This window comes from Triturus cristatus, chromosome 3_1 (genome assembly GCF_964204655.1).
Source record: "Triturus cristatus chromosome 3_1, aTriCri1.1, whole genome shotgun sequence".
In the NCBI taxonomy this organism is placed as follows: domain Eukaryota; kingdom Metazoa; phylum Chordata; class Amphibia; order Caudata; family Salamandridae; genus Triturus; species Triturus cristatus.
This window is the reverse complement of record NC_140583.1, coordinates 815,979,315-815,999,526: the sequence shown is the minus strand read 5'-3', so window position 1 is coordinate 815,999,526 and position 20,212 is coordinate 815,979,315. Positions and strand designations below refer to the sequence as shown.

Here is a 20,212-nt window from a genome sequence, read left to right as displayed (position 1 = left end):
AGACTGGACCGCCCCCTTTTTTTGCGCACAAGAACTAAGCAAAAAGCTTTGAACAATGACAAAATAGAAGTCCGTTTTAAATTGCAATTTAGGAAATCGATTATTTTTTACCATCCATTTTGGTACGGAAGCAACAAGCGGGCATTTTACAAAGAATCGGACGATCAGAGGTTTGATGCGCATGCTTTCACAATATAAGTAGCGATCACATGGAGATTCTAATATCGCCGCTGTTCAGCTGTCAGAAAGCAAAACGTTTTTTCCCTGTTTATCTCCAAAAAACTGCGGACGCGCAAAATCGGAAACGACGCACAATCACGTCAAATAACGCATAAACAAGGGCACACAGAACGGCGAAGTTGAGATGCGGGAGACATGCCGCTCCGGTCAGATTAAGGCAGTACGGAAGAGCAGCGTTTTCGGAATGTAGGCTGTCCAGCTTCCCTTCCCTTTCCTTCAGAAGCAAGTGGGGTTAGCATTATTAGTAGCAAAATCGTACGGTAGTTAGAGAGGCGTGTTAACTACACAAACTCTGACCTTCAGGCCGGAAACCGAGCTAACTAGGGAGATTGCATAGAGATAGGCGAACTTAGTGTATCACAGACATAGTACTAAGGGAGGTAGGTCTGCGGGGGACGGTGTTGGACTGGTTTCAATCCTTCTTAACCGACCGTCGGCAGGTGATCTGGGCTCCTCCGTTCTCCGCGGAAATGCCTTCGCTAGAGGTGGGGGTGCCTCAAGGATCTATCCTGAGCCCCACCATATTTAACATTTATGTGGCCCCTTTGGCGAAGGTCGCTGAGGCATTTGGAGCCCGGGTCATCTCATACGCTGATGACACCCAGCTCCTGTTTACCTGCAGGAAGGGAGAGGTTTTTAATGGCGACAGAATCAGAGACTGCCTGAGTGCTGTTTTTGCATGGTTTCAGCACCAGAACCTGAAATGTAACTCGGATAAGTCCGAGTTGCTCTTTTTTGGCTGCGCTGAGGACCCTGGCTGGAAATCGTGGTGGCCTTCCGACATGTTCCCCCCTGAGAAACCATCTGCCCAAGTAAAAAATCTGGGTGTGGTATTTGACGACAGTCTTTCTTTTCGTCCCCACATCACGGGCCTGGCGGGGAAATGTTTCGGTATCTTGAAGATGGTGAGGAAATTTCTCCCACTGCTTTCCCTTCAATATCGCAAGAACATCGTGCAAGCACTTGTGGGCTCGCGTTTAGACTACGCTAACGCACTTTTCTCTGGTCTGCCTAAATATCTGGTATCCAGATTGCAAGTTGTCCAAAACTCGGCGGCCAGAGCCATCTTTGGCCTTCCACGGAGAGCCAGTGCCTCTCTACTGCGCGGTAGGCTGCATTGGCTGTCTATCCCTAGCAGAATTAGTTTCAAGGTCCTCACGTTGGCGTTTAAAGCCCTCCACTGCATTGGCCCAGCTTACCTCAGGAAGCGGATTGCTCTCTACGTTCCCCGGAGGAGTTTGAGATCTGCTGACCTGGCTAAAGTGGAGGTACCAGTGATCAAACGCGTGCGGATGGGAGGCCGGTCTTTCCAGTTTATGGCGGCCAGTTTGTGGAATGAGCTCCCTCTGTCACTCCGCAAGGCTAACAATCTTCTGGCCTTTAGAAAGGAGCTCAAGACGCTCCTCTTCTCCGCCTAACCAGTGGGCCTACAGTGTTTCTGCCGCTGGGTTTTTCTTGGTTGTGTTCAGGACTCTCTGCCAAAGCGCCGGGACACCCGTTCTGGGTAGCCGTGCGCTCAAGAAATATAGTTCTAACATAACATAACATAACAACATTTAAAATACGAGGCTAATATGCAAGACACGCGGAAAGCTCAACAAGCTTCTTAACTTCACAACATTGACGACCGTTAAGTCTTAAAAGGATAGGCCTGAATAGGTGGCAGCACGAAAGACTTGCACATTGGGTAAAAATGCAATTGGACTTGCAACCTTTGAAAGGAACTATGGATACCTATTCAACAACTGGCTCTCCCCCTCTTGTTTTTAGGCGAGATACTGAGGCAACCAGTTCTCCAGACAAGTAGAAGTTGGACAAAGTAAAAGTCTAATGCGCTTGTGATCTATGTAAGCAGACGCCATTTGAAAGCAAAGTGCAGACAGCACGCGGCACTATCTTTTAGCAGTCCAAGTGTTTCAAAATATGTTCCCCCATTTGTAGGTGCTACAAACCAACGCAGATTTGAAAACAGGACAGAAAAGATTGCGTATCCAGTGAGGCCAAGGCCGGTAAGTTTATAGCAGGCCATGTAGATGAATATACGCCATGAGTCAATTTCCATGGTCCTTGGCGGAGGAGACGGGGTTACTGCCCGGCCACTTTCTTCGTCACCGGTCACTGATAACGACGTTGACGAGTCGATGGGGTGATCTCAGAGAGGAACCGGAACAACATCTCACGATGCAATACCTCCATGTAATGGGACGTGGGAGACACATGATTTGGTGATTCGCAGCCTCCCTGCGTACACATGCAGCGATTAGTTTGGCCCCTCTGCATCGTAAGTGGGAAGCAGACTTGGCCCGGCCCATGGCCGACAAGGAGTGGGACAGAGCACTGAAGGGCCCGACGAAGATTCCCCGGAATATGCGCTTTCGCCAAATACAACTCTTTATTCTACACAGAGCGTATCTAACGCCCAATTCCGTCAACAGATATTTCCATTGTGCGGATGCGGGCTGCCCCTGCTGTGGGGAGCTGGATGCCGGACTGGTCCACATGCTGTGGAGCTGTCCCGCACTGGATCCGTACTGGCGGATGGTGCATGGAGCGCTCCGCGCGTGTACGGGCCGTCAGCTCCCGTTTGAATGGCCGGTCTATCTGTTGCACCTCTTTCACAGAGCTCCCTCCACGAAAGTCACCTCTCAGTTTATCGACCTGGGGCTAGTGGTGGCAAAGCGACTGGTCACTAAACGTTGGAAGGCAGCTGATCTGCCCCACACACGGGCATGGCGGGGTTCACTGCTAGTGTGGGCAAAGGCGGAGGGCACGGCCCTCTTGAGGGAAGAAACACTAGGCCTGAGGAAGACGCCAATAGCGAGTCAGTGGGAGGCACTCTTACAGGCCATGGTGCGACTCGACGGGGATACCGCAGTGACCTGTCGGGAGTGCGATGGGGACACCCCCCCCCCCCCCCCCTCCGAGTGGGGGCCAGGCACCAGCCAGCCTAGGGGTGAGGCATGAAGTATTGAAGTATTGTACTGAGGGCCTGGCTGGTCAGATGGGGCGCAAAGTAAAGGTGACAATGATTATCAAACAGTCTGTACAAGGGACACCGGGATGGGGGGGGGGGGGTCAGAACAGGGGACAGATTAAGGGGTTCCTAGATCATAAGCCGGACTTAGCTGTTGTTTTACCTGGGCATTTGATTTTCTGCCCCATTATTCCATGGTTTGCTAACTGTTTATGGAAACGCACTTGGGGTGAGTGGGTGGAATACTAGCGCCTTTCCTTGGGGAGGCCCCTCAGTGACAGGATATCTAAGGGGTCTTTGTGGTCACAGTTTCAGTTGAGAGGCCCTCAATGCTGATAAGAAATTAGGTGATGTACCCGCTCCTATTAACTAATATACACCTGACTAGATACATACCAATGATCCTATTACTTATGCAAGTCACTCTGGTCTCAAAGTGTACTGTGAATCTTGTTAAAAGAAATGCCAATAAACAGATTTTATAAATAAAAATGAGTCAATTTCCATGGAAAATGGAGTGTCAAATATTAAACTATGGTAGAGCGGATTGGTTTCTGCTCTTGGTTTGTCTTCCTGACGAATCGGTTAATAGGTTTTGAGTAGAGACGGCGGTTGCCGGTGTTTCAAAAGACAAAAGGGCACACATTCTTGAAAAGAAAACAGCCTTCAGAAAGGTAAAAACCAAGAAATGATGGATGTATGAAGGAGTGTGAAAGTAGTGGAATAAATGATAACAGGTGCACTTTTTATTTTTTGTTTCCTTGCAATTCTAGCACGTTCCTGGTCCTGATGAGATCCCCACGTTAAATGTGAATGGGGCTCGAAACGAGTAGACCTTTATCTTGCAAAAACAAATGAGTATTGAAAAGCGTGACTAGGTCAACCCTGTGCTTGAAAACACAGATTAGGGGGTATTATTTACTGTGGTGACCTAAGCCATCCATTATTTTGCAAGAGCCCAATGTGGGATAACGAAGTTACAAAGAACAAAGAACTTTTTTATAATGGATTAATCTTTTTATTATTTCCCCATCTGTGCTTCTTCTTTTCTTTTTCTTCTCAATCTTTTAGCTTCACTTCGACAACTCTTTTTTTCTCTGGAACATGAGCTATTTTCATTTGTTTTTGTACTCTTGGTTTGTTGTGAAATGCAATGTAAATAGGTGTTATATGGTTGACAGAACAAACAAAATTTGTAAGTGTTACTGTTGTTCTGTGGTCATTTATATGTTGTTTGTTTCATGAATTTCGGGAGCAGTGAATTGATTTGCTGCTCAAAAAAACAAAAAGTAACAGTATTAAAAAAATTGAGAACTCAAAATAAAAAATTAAATTTTTACAATCACGGAGTGTCACGAGTGATTGGGTGACGAATGAGCAACTATTTGTAGCACTGGCGATTATTTTGTTGTATGGTAACGAATGTATTCAAAGCATATCTGCTACTTGCAGCCCTAAAAGTACTCACATAAATCGCTCCCTAACCCATCTTCGCGTTTCCAGAAGTACAGGTGCAGTTGGGTGAGCGATATTTCTACCCATAGTCCTGCGTATCCACGAGTCACATTGTACGTACCAGACGTGATCACGCCATGACGTTGATGCCTCAACGGAGTCGCATAACTGGCTGAGAAATTAATGACACAATAACAACGAGAGGGTGAGGGAAAATCACTCTTGATCCCCCTGGTTAATGATACATCAACAACAAAAGAGTGAACAATGCAAGGAGCAAACTAGGAGTAACAGCGTGAGCAAAAAATAGTGTTTTTAAGAGAACCCTCACTCACCAACCTAGTTGGTGACATGCTTCATCATCGGGTTCCACCAGAGAGGCCGAATGCCTCTCTGGTGTGCTACAACGCCTGAACTACAGCGGAGCTGGTTTTGATGGAAAGGGAAGTGAAAATTTAAAAGGTGAATGGTTTTAACCAATAACCAATTTAATCATGGCAAACCAAATACCGAAATAAAAACAAGTGGGTTGGACAAGAGCCGGCCAATTAGGTGGGACAAGGCTCATCCAAATGGGGGAAGGTCAACATGTTTCTGCTTAATGAGCCCAGTCGGCTAAGCATTCGTCAGGACCATAGGGAACACCACGGCGGTATGCACACGCTAAGGTGCACCCTAACCAGTGGTGTATTAGAGCGGTAAGACTCACTGTTTTACCGCAAAAGCCATCCTGTAATTAAGGGGCTAGTAACGCCTGTAAGGGAAAAACAGACATAACACACATAAAGACATATACAGATAGACACATTGTGTCACTTGAATAGTTTATACTTTACGTGATTCAGGTGAACACAATTGGTAGGCCCATGCTGTGAAGCGGGAGTGGGTGTCAAATAACGTTATGTGGTTATCAAGACTCCCACAAATAAAGAGTGGTGCTCTGTGAGAGCTAGAGGACCTGTACTTTTATCATTGTGTTTTCGTTGTGGTCCTACACACTAATTGTGTCAGTGAAAAGGATCAAATAGAACAATGTATTGACTGGCCGGCCAGCGATGTGCTGTCGGCGTAGGCTGTATTGGCCAAAAGAAAATGTTCTGTCAATTTCGTGCTTAGTTTTCGACAGCGAATGGTACTGCGATGTTCGCATATGCGCTGCTTAATTTTCCTCCCTGTCATCCCGACGTATCTTAGTCCGCAGGGACAGTGGTTTACATTTACGAGTACCGAGACCAACAAGGTTCTCCTGTTTATCTACTCCCATAGATACTATAGCTCACTACCCCCCTCTCGGACCCATGACGCAACAAATACTGGTTTACTGAGTAAGAGTTCAGCCCTCTTTTTTCCATGTTGTTGTTGTTTTTAACATACCTAATTGATAGTCATGCACTGGAGCAACGGCGCCTGGCAAACACCATGTGTGCTCGTTTCAGCATGTACTTCACTTGCACGAGTCCGCTATATGTATATATGTATATATATTTTTAAAGGCATACACTACGGCTAATACAGCCTACGCCGACAGCACATCGCTGGCCGGCCAGTCAATACATTGTTCTATTTGATCCTTTTCACTGACACAATTAGTGTGTAGGACCACAACGAAAACACAATGATAAAAGTACAGGTCCTCTAGCTCTCACAGAGCACCACTCTTTATTTGTGGGAGTCTTGATAACCACATAACGTTATTTGACACCCACTCCCGCTTCACAGCATGGGCCTACCAATTGTGTTCACCTGAATCACGTAAAGTATAAACTATTCAAGTGACACAATGTGTCTATCTGTATATGTCTTTATGTGTGTTATGTCTGTTTTTCCCTTACAGGCGTTACTAGCCCCTTAATTACAGGATGGCTTTTGCGGTAAAACAGTGAGTCTTACCGCTCTAATACACCACTGGTTAGGGTGCACCTTAGCGTGTGCATACCGCCGTGGTGTTCCCTATGGTCCTGACGAATGCTTAGCCGACTGGGCTCATTAAGCAGAAACATGTTGACCTTCCCCCATTTGGATGAGCCTTGTCCCACCTAATTGGCCGGCTCTTGTCCAACCCACTTGTTTTTATTTCGGTATTTGGTTTGCCACGATTAAATTGGTTATTGGTTAAAACCATTCACCTTTTAAATTTTCACTTCCCTTTCCATTAAAACCAGCTCCGCTGTAGTTCAGGCGTTGTAGCACACCAGAGAGGCATTCGGCCTCTCTGGTGGAACCCGATGATGAAGCATGTCACCAACTAGGTTGGTGAGTGAGGGTTCTCTTAAAAACACTATTTTTTGCTCACGCTGTTACTCCTAGTTTGCTCCTTGCATTGTTCACTCTTTTGTTGTTGAGAAATTAATGAAGCATGACTCCGGCGCCATCTAAAAGCTAGTCCAGCTGTGTTAATGTCCATAACAGGGGAGCTAACATTCTTGGTTTTAGAGAAAGTTTGGTGATTGCCCATGGAGATTCAAAGGCTTCATTTCTTTGGTAAAAAGGAACAAAACTTAGGCAAACGCAGATTACTTCCTGGCTTCTAAAATGGAGAACTACACCAAGCTGACATTAAAACCATTCACCTTCTGTGCTCATCTGTTTGCTTGGGTCGGGTAAATAGAGATATCCAACCGGATGGATTGGTCTCTTCTTTAAGAACTCACCTTTGTAAAGGAAACATCTGGACGATTATTCTGTTTTTTGGAAAATAAAGTCTTAGCCACACAATGATTTCTCTGTGATGCTTTCATGACGATTGAGTGTTTTATAGCAGGACAAGATAAGACAAAGAGCAGGCAGATAAATAAAAATTGTCACACTGGAATGAGAATCAGCCCTGGTTCAGACAGAAGTCCCCATGCCTCCCTGAGAGATTATTATTTTGTGGCATCCTTGCAAATCATACAAGACCAGGTATCTTAAATAGGGGTGGCTAACTAACAACGCTGCAATAAATGCTTGAATAAAATGGCAAAATCAGAATGATTCTAGCAAGGGAACCTATACTCCAAAGTCAGAATCATATTACACTGACATTTGACACTGTGTGACTAGCTCAATAATATTGCCAACATATGAGGCAATTTTTATAATGAACTGAACAGTAAGGATGCTAGACCATAGGCACAAGTGATGATTTTGTTTTTTAATTTTACTCTGGAATATCTATCAGGGGAGCAAGAAGACTGTCTTTTGGCTGGCCCCATTCACTCTGAAAGAAATGTGGCGTGCGGTTCTGGCTCTATTTTCTCAAAAGTAGATTAATAAAATCTTTCAGATGAGACCAGTTTGTTGCCCGATAAGCTTGTTAAAAAGCCAGTTAAAAAGGGAGGTGTGGGGACGTCAACAACTGGCTAAGTATGTAGCATCCTTTAATGAAGTTGGTTACCTTCCCTCAGTATCGTTTTTTTCTCCAAATTTAGCCTTGTTTTCTGGGTAAAGAATACTTAAGAATTTGAAAAGCCAGATAATTAAAATTATCTGTGCGAATAACTTGCCTGAGAATGTGAGCGGGTATGAAGGAAGGAGATTTGTTCTTATCTAATTTTGAAAAGGACTACCTGGCAGCCTTTGCATTAAAACTGAGAAGATTCTTGGCTAATGGGCTGTGATTTTTCCAACGAAGAAGGCTGGAAAAAGACTGAGGAATACATGAAATTCATCTTGGCCCTAATTTGGGTGAGGAGGAATGCTCTTTTCAGTACAATTTACACTACATACCACTATGGTTGCACTGTTTTTCAATTTCTTACTCTTAGGCACAGATTCAAAGTCTGTTATAGTTTTTGACCCAAGCACAAAACTCCTGTTTGCGTTTGGGCCAGAATTCCAACTTGGGTTGCATTTACAGAACCTTTTATTACATTAAATTTCTGTAAGTCAAACCTGCTGAAATTAGCAAGGTAAAATAAAATGGTATTCAGCAACACATGCAGGCTTTAATTATCTATGCAATATAACCAAGCAGTCGGCAACTAATAGAGAAATGCCCAGCTCTGATGTGTTACATGAGCTCAATAATGCAGTAAATGTATGAATGCTGTGGTTAAATTCAGGTATCGGTGTACATCTGATGTTGGCAAAAGTATAACTTGCCTACAAGTGACCTTCTTGTGATGCCTTCAGGAAGATGTATTGAGCCCATAAAATGGTTTAGTAATGTGGATTTCTGTAGTGCAGAATTTGGAAAGAGTTACAGACAGCTAAGCAATTATGAAATAAAAAATAATAAAAAAAATTGTGATTCAAGTGTGAAATATCAGTTGAAGCTCTATGCATTTTGCACGTTTCCCCTGGTAAATATGATCTCCCAATTTCTACACAGATAATGACTATTTTAAATTTTGTATCTCTATTTCACAGTGATCTATCCTCTACCAAAAATAATTATGCCATGAAGTTATTCTTTGCCCAACTGACAAATAGTTCTCCATGGGGTTGGTGCACTCTCCCTTTGGCACACAAAGATAATCCCCAGTACTGGTGGCCTTTTCCCCCTGAGCAAGAATGCTTCTGTCTGGTGTCACCCTCACCTGACACCCGAGATGCTCTTCTTCAAAGGGGTGCCCCTCTCACCGTAGCAGTGAAGTTTCTCTTGTGTGCTGGTACTCAGTGCTATCAACTTATCTATCTTTAAGATTATTTGCCCAGAGCAGAAGTCTCTTTTATAATATTATTCGCTACTGTAGCATGGTACCATATTTCCCCTGTAAGAGGGTGCCTACTTTCTTTCATTGCTCATGCTCTCTGCCTTACAACAATTCAGTTTTAGTATGGCTTACCTCTACGCTTCCCCTTTTTGATCCTTGATTGCTCTGTTCCTTGTTCTGCTGCAACTGATTGCATCAGGCCACGTGAGGCCTGGTTTGATGCTGGCTGCTCAAGATCTCTGGCCTCTAGCACTGATTTTTCATGTTTTACTTCCCAGTGGCGTCCAATTTGTTCATTACTCTTTAGAACATCCTTGAGGACTCTACCAAATAGTTTGTTGCCAGGGCGGTTTAGCATAAGAGAGCGTTTTTCTGGGGGACGATCACTCCTGGATGTCAGCTCTGGAACCTCAGCAGTGTCATGCTCTGTTCTGAATGGGGAATAATCCTCTTCTTTTCTTTTCTGTCCCTTTACAAGCATGCTAGGTGGCTCTGATGAGCTGACCCGCTCCTCTTTTTCCAGTTTCACAGATGGTCTTGTCTGGAATGCCTGTCCCGAGGGCGAAAGGCCAGAAGAACTGGAGAAACTCACAAAGCTGCTACCAGCACTTGCAAATGATGCTTTGGTGGGTGCTGTTTCTCCCTCACATTTTTTGGCTGGCAAAGAGAATGAAAAGGCAGGTGCTTGAGTCCCACTGGGTACTGGCTTGGGGAAGTTGGCAGTGTTTCCAGTGTTCGCAGTGAGATTGGCTGATTGAGAGGTAAAACTGATTGAGGTAATACCTGCAGGTGTATTGCTGACAGGCTGTGAAAATGTGAAAGACTCTGGGGTTATCTGTGCCTGGGATTTTTCCGGCTCAGGTGCTGCTCCAAAGATAGGTTTAAATGTTGCACTCTCCAGTGGTTTAAATGTGAACTCTGAAACTCCTCCACTTGTTCCTGAGGTCTTTCCAATACTAGAAGGAACAGAAAATGTTGAAACGCTCGATGGCTTGTAACCGAATCCTTGGTCACTTGCACTGGAAGAGCTGCTTGTGGCTGTAGTTGCTGTAGCCAGTGGAGTGGCTTGCTTAATTCCAGATGGTGATGGCTGTGTGAAACCAGGAGGTTGTCCAAAGGTACTGGGCTTGCCAAACACAGATATTGGCTGGGAGGCAGCCTGGTTCATTCCAGATGATTGTGAAAAGGCTTGCTCAGTTTCCCCACTGTCCTGGCCAAGAACCCCACTGTTTGGTCTAAAGCCACTGGTTTGCCCAATACCCCCACTAGCTGGCCCAAAAAGACTGGAGTGTCTCAGCACAGGAAGATTTTGTCCAAAAGAAGTGCCTTGTGAAGGAGACACACTACTTTGCCCAAAACTAGAAGTCGTTCCACCTGCTCCACTACCTTGACCAAAGCCAGTGGTCTGTTTGGCAACTCCACTGCCTTGTCCAAAGTTAGAGGTTGTTGCAGGAGATTCACTACTTTGCCCAAAAACAGAGGTTCTTTCATTTTGTGCAAATACAGGTGCCTGCCCAGAACTTCCACTATTTTGTCCAAAAAGAGATATTTGCCCCGATGTTTCATTACCATGTCCAAAGCTAGATGTTGGTCCAGTGACTCCTGCCCCATGTCCAAAAAGAGGTGTCTGTCCAGGAACACTGGCTCCCTGCCCAAAGGATGGGTTACTTCCAGTTACCGCAGTACTCTGCCCAAATGAGGATGGCTGACCAGATGATCCACTGCTTTGACCAAATGAAGAGGGTTGACCAAACTGAAAAGGTTGCTGTGTCTGGAATACTCCAGTTGAACTGCTGGAGGTTGTTGGGAACAATCCAAACTGTTGCCCACCAAAGGCATTGTTTGCTCCTTGCTGCTGCCCACCAAATTGACTGCTTGCTCCTGATTGAGATGCACCAAAAGGATTGTTTGTTCCAGACTGTGACCCACCAAATGTACTACTTGCTCCAGATTGCTGCCCACCAAAAGTACTGTTTGAGCCAGATTGTGGTAACCCAAAGAGATTGCTTGATCCAGATTGTGGCCCACCAAAGGTACTGCTTGCTCCAGACTGCTGTCCACCAAAGACACTGCCTGCACCAGATTGAGATGAGCCAAAGAGACTTCCTGCTACAGACTGCTGCCCGGCAAAGGCACTGCTTGCTCCTGACTGTTGTCCACCAAAAGAACTAATGGCTCCTGGCTGGTGTCCCCCAAACGGATTGCCAGGTCCAGAATGCTGTGATCCAAATGGATTACCTGTATTCATCTTGCCTGCATGGACTGGCAAGTAATTCCAAGAAAGGAAAAGCCACAGGAGAGCTCAATATCAAAAATATTCTTTCCTAAAAGACAGAAAATAGAGTTTCAATTGTTGGCAAAGTAGCTTTAAACAAAATTGAAAATGTATACGTTGCAATACGTTTTCAGTGGTTTTTATGATAAAGAATAAAACATAGAAGGTGGGCATTATCACCTTGTAAACTAAAAGCCAACTTGACCCTGCCTCAACAATCTAACACTTCCCTTTAAATTCTGACCACCGCCCACACTCTGGGAAATGTTTAACAGATTGCAGGATTCTCTTATGTCTTGCAGCATTACATGTACAGGATGCACTTAGCTCTTCTTCAAAACTATTTGGTTGTGCAAGTTAGCATGTCAACTCTATAAATAAAATGTGAGGAATTTTACAATGGAGAACCACATTCTTCCATATTACCTAGGGTATCCTGCTTATCTTGATATGTCAATAAACCTACATTGGTCTGCCTGAAGCCCAGACATGTTGGAAAATGTTTGTGTATGCCTGCAAACGAAATCTTGCACACCAAATGCAATGTTTTTGGCCTCACCTTTGATGTAACAGAGGACTTCACAATTGACATACATGATCTCACTAATGACACATTACCTTACTAGTATGACTGACAGGACTATGGATATGGTATAATTTTTGTGCCTCTGTAACTTAAAGATGTTGTGCAACGCCCTCATATTTATTGGTATAAACATCGTGAGGTCTTAAGCACAGCATTTGTAGCGTTCGTAATGGTTTGTATTGCTAGTGTGCAAGCTATGTTTTGCAGAGCATACTATAACAGGGAGACTTGAGAGATTTTCAGCTTAATTTTTTTAAACATAACAGCACTTTAATTGAACCATAACTTCACTTAAACTGTATTTCTTTTCAGTTAAAGTATTTTACTACATCCAGCTTCTATGAAAGCAACCCCCTCCGCAGTCAACCTGGCCCTGCTGGGCAAGGTCAACGGCCATACATAGTGGGGTATGGCCGCAGATCCTGTGCCTAACCTTCTGTGGGCAGTAAATTCATAACAAGAATATATGGTTCCCCAGGAGAGATTTCAGCCAACGCTCCATTGGCACAACCTTTTTGAGGGATCACATACACATTCAGTTGTGTTTACATCAGTACATTTCTTTACTTCGATACACAGGTAAACAAATAGGTGCTCCGAAAAAAGGTGCAGAGCAATTGAGTTGTGACAAAAATGATTAATGGTGCGCATGAGGTATTTACAAAGGTTAGTACACAGTTGGCTAGTAGTACAATTTAGGTAGCACAGAACTCAGAAATGAAGTGAACTGTAAAAAAACATCATATTGAAATGGCAGACAACAGTGTCATATGTCGAGATTGACCCCCTATAAATGCACTTCACTTTACTTTGCACCACTCCACACCACTGCATTCTACTCTGCATCACTCCACTCTGGCACTGGACTATACACCTCTCTACATCAATGCACTCTACCCCACACTTCTCTGGTATGCTCTACTCCACTCTTCACCAGTACATTCTACGCCAGTACATTCTACCCCACTCCACTCAACTCTGCTACACTGCACTCTATGCCACTGTGTTCTACTCTGTAACACTCCATTCTACACCAGTGGACTGTATGCCAAACCACTCTAATCTACTTTGCACTCTACACCACTGCACTCTATCGTACACCTCTCCACAATTTACTCTACGTCACTGCACTGTATGCCACTACTCTACTACTTTCTACCCTGCATTACTCCACTCTATCCTGCACCACTCTACTCACACAATCTAGTTTACGCCACTCTGCCCTACTCGACACCACTGCATTCTACGCTGCACCACACTATGCCACTGCGCTCTATGCTTCTCTACTCTAAAATCACTGCACTCTATGGAAATGCACTCTATGCCAATTATTCAGCACCACTCCTCTCTGCACCACTCCTCTCTGCGCCACTTTGCTCTACGCCACTGCACTCTAAAACAATATACTCTGCAAGAATGTACTTTCTGCCACTGAACTCAATGCAACTCTATGCTACTATACAGCATTGGGCTCTATGTCACTGCACTCTTCGACATTCTATTCTACTATGCAACACTGTACTCTGTGCCACTCTAAACTGTTCTACATCACTGCACTTCATGCCACTGCACCACTTCACTCTACTCAAACAATCTACTCAATGCCACTGCTCTCTACCGTGCGCAACTCTCCTCTAGGCCACTGCACTCTACACCAGTTTACTCAAAATCAATGCACTCTACACCAATCTACTGTACTGTACGCCACTTAATTCTAGGCCACTCTTCTCAAATAAACTCTACACCACTCAAAGGCCCTCTACTTCACTCAATGCTACTCAATTCTACAATATTACTCCAACTTTATGACGCTTTATGCAACTCCCTCTATTTTACTCCAGGCCACTTTACTCCACTCTATTCTACGACACACTACTCCAGTCTATGCCATTCAACTCTATGACACCCTATGCCACTCCACGACACTCCACGACACCCTATGCCACTCCACGACACTCCACGACACTCCATTCCTTTACCCCACTAACTTTTAGCCATGCTGAACAGCAGCCGCGCAGGTGTACAATGTGGCTAAAACATATTGACAAAGCCAATAGCTCTTCTATAGGCGAGACCCATTTGCTTTGCCAATGCTTGTTCTGAATTTCTTCAATGAAACTCAGCTCCACTTATAAGGTCCCAAAAGCGAGACCTATTGGCTATGCCAACGCGTGTTATATTATGTGGTAATGCTCTTCGAAATTCATCAGAAAGGAGATTGATTGCTCCCTATTTAAAACTTCAATGATTGTCGACCCTCGTTTTTCTACAATGCGCACCTCTTTGATTCATTATTTATGGAGGTATGAAAGTTGTTCTTCATCAATGCTAAATGTCACTGCTGCATCAGCATAAATAAAAAAATAAGCATTGGAAATGCAATCGATCTTGCATTTGTTTTAGAGCTGTTGGCATTGTCAATGGCAATGTCTTTTACTTATGTGTTATGGAGTGTATGTATGTGGTGTGTAGTTGAATTATGTGGGTTGCATTGGATTAGTTAGTTGTGGAGTTGTTTGGCGTTAAATTGTGTGGTGTGGAATTATGTGGCAGCCTGTCCTGACATTTTAACCATCCGCTCTTTCAGGCCAGGAATCGCATGCCTAAAATGTGAACTGCAAGTCCCAGAATGCAATCTGAAGTTAAGTCAAAACTGACCGATGGAATTACACACAGGTATGCTCATAGGAACTACGCAGTGGTAACGTACAGATAAGCAAAAGGACAAGCCTAGCGATCAGGGGTTATTGTAAAGCACAAACCACAGCAGTGGTCCACTTCAGATTTTGAGCAAGAGAGGAAGGTGTGTGGGGGAGTGTCTGAAACATTACTGAGAAATCATAGTAGCGGAGGCACAAATGATATGACTGCATTAAAAGTGAAATGGAGATACCATAAATACCGAAGTTAAATAATTCTTCAGCACTATAAAGCATGGTCAGTACTTAATGAGTCTTTAGTGATGGAATATACTTAGGGACGATACTGGCATGTTATCAACTGTAAAGTTCATCTACAATCCCAATGCACTCAGTACTAAAGGTAGGGGCTGTCATTTCATGTGTCATTTATACTGGAATGCTAGCACTACAACTTTTTGTGTGACCAGTCCTGGGACCATGTATACTTCCCTTAATTTCAGAATTAAATACAAGTGTGGTCCTTTGATCGGGCATCAGTGCAAAAATGAGGGTACTGTCCCTATGTGTGTGCTGTCACTACTGAAAGCCATCTACAGTCCTAGTTTGGGATTTTAATATGCAGGAGCTGTCAGCTGTTCTGCATCAATACTTAAAATGCAGGTGCTACCCCCTTGCTGTGCCATCAGCCCTGAATGTAGGAGTCCCCCCTTGCTGTGCCATCAGCCCTGAATGTAGGAGCCCCCCCTTGCTGTGCCATCAGTCCTGAGGTAGGAGCCCCCCCCTTGCTGTGCCATCAGCCCTGATGTAGGTCTACTCCCTTAGCATTCTATCAGACCGGAAACACGGGGGGTGCTGTCCTGGACAGCCTGGTGCAGATGGAGTAACCAATGTTGCATCAACACTGAAGTGCAAGAACAGTTTGCAAGTGCCTAGAGGATGCCATGGCAATGAGGAAACGGATGTTATTTCCTTATTAGAAAAATAGGATCTTTTGTTTTTCACTTATTGAAGTTGTACCCCTGTCCAGAGAAAGGCCCCACTCAAGAGATTAAAGAGGTACTTCTTAATCTAGAGTTGATCTTTGACAGTCCGACCCTTTATCCCTTGGTCTTTAGTGGGAGGAGATGTAATAACGCTGCGCTGCAGTGCATTTTCTGCATGTCTGTACACGCCGACAAGTAACAGCTTCCTGGTAGTAGATTACAGACATATGAAGAATTCCTCACGCAGGAGGCGTGGGAGGAGGCGGAGACAGCCGACTCTTAAAAGGGCATTTATTTCCTTCTGTGCACGAAGGAGGAAGATGCCTTGGCCAAAGACAGACAACCGCCTCTACTTTCGAAAATGAAACATTGCCTTATTTACCACCCACAAAAGCACTTGGTGGTAAACAATGCTCGCCCACCCACCTTTCTGATGGTAGGAGAAGGAACTTTGTGGTGACTTGCTGTCGCGGATGGAATATGGAACATGGTGTGTGTTCCATATTCTCAAGAAGGCAGTTTGTCCCAGGCTTGCATGGATGGATCGTTATCTTATTCCTAAAGAATAAATCTATTATTCAACTTACCTTGGAGCGATGTTACCTCGTTATTACACTGGAGACGATTGGAAAACCATGGGAGCAAGCCTGGAGACCTGTTATTAACAGATCACGATCCTGCCATCCACGAACACTTGTTTGAACAAATTGACGACAACTGGAAGCAGTCGGAGCCTTTCCGCCGTCTTTACAAGCACGTTGCTGGAAACCGGAGCGTTCTGAGGCATACGGTGAGCGAGTTACAGATTTTAAACAAAATCGGCACTGGCTCGACATCGCGCATGCGCAAGCAGCTGAACATCACGCATGCGCAAGAGTTGAACGTCATCACGGGCAGCCATACTTTGGGATATCGGTATGCTGCATTTCAATGTAGTGATGTGGTTTCAGTTGCGCATCGCTGATACGCACAGCAAAACAGTGATTCGGGGAGAACATTGTGCTCAGCCTATGATAGGAACTGGATAGCATTTGACATATAGCAGCGTTTTTTTGGGTATTTCATCCACGTATCTGCTGTAAATTGCGTCAAGTGGGCATGGAAATTGTGTCAAGTGGCCAATGCAATTACAATTAATACAACTCAAAGTGGAAATAAATACAAAAGCAATTCAAAGCTGGAAATAAGCGTAATAGGACACATTTTTATTTATTTGTTTGTTTTTCTCTTCATCCAATTTTAAATATCAGTAGGGGTCAATATCATTCAAATGGAAGGTTTTAATGCTCCTCCTCCGTTCTTGCCATCGCCTGGCGAACCAACACTGGAATGGGAAAGAAGGATTTGAAGCTTATGTGGAAGCCATAGGTGGTGAAGATTATACAGAAAAGAGGAAACTGGCTATATTAAAACATTGTTTGGGTGCTGAAGGGAGACCTATATTAAGTCATCTGCCACCCACGGATAGTGTGTTTTCGTCAGATGAAGATGCAGATGTTTTTCAAGACGCAATTAAAAAATTGGACAAATGATATATAAAAAAAATTAATGAGGTAGTGTGTCGTCACAAATTTTTGAGTAGAGGCCAAAATGCAAATGAGTCTATAGACACATTCGTCAATGATTTAAGAATACTTGCATCTAAATGTAATTACTCAACGTTTCATGACCAAATGATACGTGATCAATTGGTACACAAAGTTGCTAATGTAAAACTCCAAGAAAAATTGCTGGCTGCAGAAGACTTGACTTTAGAAAAGGCGCTTGATATTTCCCATCGGTTTGAAGACATGGAATTAGGTTTGAAAGAGCAAGCGGAACAAAAAGCAGCAGAAGTTAACGTAGTGAAAAAACCTAATAGTACTGAGAACAAGTTAAATAAATCAGGACTTCATACTCAGAGTGGTTATGAGAAGAAGGACTACATTTGTTTTAAATGTGGTATTCCTGGTCATTTAGCAAATGACAAAAAATGTCCTGCTATAGGGCAAGTGTGTAGATATTGTAAAATGAAAGATCACTATACAAGAATGTGTAGAAATGCTGATGTCAGCCACGGCGTAGGTCCGAAACAGACTTCAAGTGTGATGAGAGAAGGGTGGGGGTGGAGGGCGGGCGAGGCGGGGGTGGTGCTCAATATTGACCTGTCTGTTTGGTTGTTTTACATTGTGTATAGTTGTACACCAAAAATGTCAATAAACATATTTTTGTTAAAAAAAGAATGTGTAGAAATAAGAACAGACTAAGAAACAAAAGTTTAGAGCAGAAGAGTCATATTGATGAAAGTGTCAAAGAAGTTAAAAATGATTTTGAGGAGGATGAGTATCTTTTGGCTGTGTATGAAGTGAATGGTACCATGAGGGATGCTCCGTTCTGCACTATAAAATAGGGGATAAAGATGTAAGATTCATGGCTGATTCTGGAGCCAGACATACACTTATTGGAGATGAGTGGTTAAAAGAATTTGGTGATGTATGCCTATCACCTGCAGATATTAAGTTGGTGGGGTACGGTAGGAAACCAATAGATGTATTGGGTTTCTTCACATCTTCTCTAACTTTTAAAGGGAAAACTATTCAATCCAAAATTTATGTAGCTAAAGAAGGTTCATGCCTTCTGGGTTGGCCTCAGCAAAGAGACTTAATGATCACTTTGGATCCTAATCATCCGGAACAAGTTTTAGGAAATGCAGATTTAATTGCTCACATTAATGTGGATCCTGCATCTGAGTGGGAAAAAAGATTGGAGTGTATTTTCGTCAACAGAATTGGGTTTACTAAAAAAACTTTACACATAAAATTATTTTAAAACATGATGCTGTACCAAAGGTGCACAAAGTAAGGAATGTACCTTTACATTTAAGAGCAGCAGTTAATGATGAACTTAAGAGATTGTGTGATCTTGGCATTATTGAAGAGATAGAATCTTCATTATGGTTAAGTCCGGTTGCTGTCGTACACAAACCTAATGGCAAGGTTAGGTTGTGTGTTGACTTGAGGGACCTGAATGATAATGTGTGGGTGGACAGACATCCTTTGCCAAATATTGGTGAGATGTTCACAAAATTAAAAGGTGCTTCTATATTTTCGACCCTTGATTTATCCAATGCTTATCATCAAATTGAACTTCATGAGGAGAGTAAACATCTAACTTCATTTATTACATCTGAGGGAGCCTTTAGATACAAAAGAATGCCCTTCGGATTGATTTCGGCATCTTCTGTATTCCAAAGGTTAATGCACAAATTATTTAAGAACATGGAAAATGTGCTATACTTTCAAGATGATATATTAATATTTGCCTCTGACTCAAATGAACATGCGGATACGTTACACAAAGTATTGTGCATTCTCCAAGACAATGGTTTTACATTGACCAAGGATAAGTGCAAATTTGGTGTGTCATCAGTTGATTATCTAGGCCATTCAATAGATAAAAATGGGGTATCACCTAAGAAAAATTTGATTAAAGCTATTGAGCAAGCACCTAATCCACAAAATAAGGATCAACTTAGATCTTTTTTAGGGCTTGCTGAATATTATGCTAAGTTCATACCACGATTTGCCGACAAAACCACACACATGAGAAACCTATTAAAAAAGAATGTTTCATTTGACTGGGATGATAATTGTGGATATGAATTTATGTATTTAAAAAAAACAAATAGCATCTGCACCAGCTTTGGCAACATTTAATACTGCATACGATTCAATAATCATTTCAGATGCAGGCAATGTTGGGTTAGGTGCAGTTTTGATGCAAATTCAGAAAGGTCATTTGGTTACTATTGGTTTTGCGTCTAGACCATTGAAAGGAGCGGATTGGAAATACTCTACATTGGAAAAAGAGACCCTCGCTTGTTGGTGGGGTATTGAATATTTTCGGAAATATGTATATGGTACACTATTTAAAGTTAGACCAATCATCGGCCGTTGGTAGATCTTTTTACTACAAAAGGTTGTGGAAAAGCCACGTCAAGAATTGCTAGGTGGCAATACAAATTACAAGATTTTCATTTTAAGATTGAATATATTCCAGGTGCAAGAAATGTTCTTGCAGATTGTTTATCAAGATTACCAGTGGATGATGACAATGAAGTTATTGAGGATAATGACAACCTAGAAAAGGTGGTTTCGATTTGTGAAGTATCAAATGGGTGTATCCAAGAAAAGGAATGGAAATTAGCTTGTGAAAATGACGTGGTGCTCAAGAGTGTTATGCAATATATCAAGGCGTCATGGCCTAATAAAAAGGATATACCAGAGAGTATGCGATCATTTATCAAATTTCGCATGAATTATCCATTAAAGATGATGTTTTAATGAGAGGCTTACAGTTAGTGGTTCCTAGTGTGTTGCAACAAACCATTTTGGATATGGCTCATGAGGGACATCCCGGTATGACATGCATGAAAATGAGG

The 20,212-nt window shown here is 43.2% G+C and overlaps 1 protein-coding gene across 1 annotated transcript in view; it reads right to left on the bottom strand.

Moving 5' to 3' along the window:
- Window positions 1-20,212, bottom strand: part of MCM3AP (minichromosome maintenance complex component 3 associated protein) — a 693,444-nt gene that overhangs the window by 621,043 nt on the left and 52,189 nt on the right. The window contains exon 2 of the mRNA XM_085645158.1: window positions 9,439-11,630. Within this exon, the coding sequence (XP_085501284.1) occupies window positions 9,439-11,554 (2,116 nt within the window). The 5' untranslated portion in view covers window positions 11,555-11,630. The remainder of the gene's footprint in view (window positions 1-9,438; window positions 11,631-20,212) is intronic.